Source organism: Condylura cristata, unplaced genomic scaffold (genome assembly GCF_000260355.1).
Source record: "Condylura cristata isolate star-nosed mole 26May11 unplaced genomic scaffold, ConCri1.0 scaffold00060, whole genome shotgun sequence".
Classification (NCBI taxonomy): domain Eukaryota; kingdom Metazoa; phylum Chordata; class Mammalia; order Eulipotyphla; family Talpidae; genus Condylura; species Condylura cristata.
The window spans coordinates 293,413-294,549 of NW_004567161.1; the positions used below are offsets into that span (position 1 = coordinate 293,413).

Consider the following 1,137-nt stretch of genomic DNA (forward strand, 5'->3'; position numbering starts at 1 on the left):
CCCGCCCCACCCGCGGGCGCTCACCCACGCGCATGGCGGTGTTGGTGAGCCGCGGGCTGTGCAGCACCTCCTCCTCGTCCAGCTGGCCCAGCACCTTGGCCTGGCGCAGGTAGGGGGTCAGGCGGCTGGGGCAGACGCTGCGCACGATGCGGTGGCGGTGGCCGTCCATCATGTCCCACAGCTCCTCCTCGCCCAGCGCCGTCAGGGAGGACTCCGTGCGGCGCAGCTCCCCCATGGCGGCGCCTGCGGCAGGGGCGTGGGGCGTTAGGCCGTGAGCGCCCGTCCCATGTCCCCGTGGAGGGGCCGGCCCATTCCCACGGAGCCGCCCCCGCCCTGCGGCCCAGGCCCGGTGGCCACTGGGGCGCGGGCCTCCGCCCGTCGCGGGCCAGTCGACTCCCCGGCCAGAAGCCGAACTTGCCTTTGGAGCACGGGGAGCGCCGACCTGGGGCAGGCCCGGCCCAGGCGGCCATAACCCCGAGGCAGAGCCGCGGGGGGGCCAAGAGCCACCCCCCCCCCCAGCTTGAGTGGGCGGTGGTGGGTCTGGGGGCCTGCGTCTGCCTGGGGTGGGGTGACACTGAGCGAAGGCCAGCTGCGGGGGCTGCGGGCAGCGGGCACTGCTTCCCAGGAGGGCCAGCTCTAGGCTCTAGCAGGGAGGGGGCCGGCACCCCCAGACACCGCTGCTTCTGCTTTACCCCTCTGAGAGGACGCCCCTCACGAGGGGCCGTGGACCCGCCTTTCTGGTCAGTGGCTGGAGTGGGCAGCCATTCCCTCTCTGTCCCTGGAGCTGGGGTGCCAAGAGCCCGCCCCGGGAGCCCGCCTGGGTGAGAGAGCCGGCCCGGGGTCATCAGGCCAGGATGAGGCTGCCTGGGGGGGCCCTGAAGCCCCAGTGAGAAAAGCCCCGAGGGCACAACAGGTCCCGAGGGGGCCGAGGCTGGAGCAGTGGATGAGCCACAGGCCGAGGCGAGCAGCCGCCTCAGGAGCCTGAGAAAGGCACTGGAGGCCCTCCCTGGTGGCCGTCAGAGAGAGCCTGGGCCGCTGAGGCCCCGGCTCCGGGTTTCTGGCTCCAGGACTGGGCAGACATGTCTGCTGTGGCCAGCCTCCCGGCCACGCTGCGTCCAGCCCTCCCCGGCCACGCTG

General features: G+C 73.5%; 1 protein-coding gene across 1 annotated transcript in view; it reads right to left on the bottom strand.

The window, feature by feature from the left end:
* CARD14 (caspase recruitment domain family, member 14) overlaps nt 1–1,137 on the bottom strand; it is a 26,756-nt gene that overhangs the window by 22,318 nt on the left and 3,301 nt on the right. The window contains exon 2 of the mRNA XM_012734566.1: nt 29–243. Within this exon, the coding sequence (XP_012590020.1) occupies nt 29–235 (207 nt within the window). The 5' untranslated portion in view covers nt 236–243. The remainder of the gene's footprint in view (nt 1–28; nt 244–1,137) is intronic.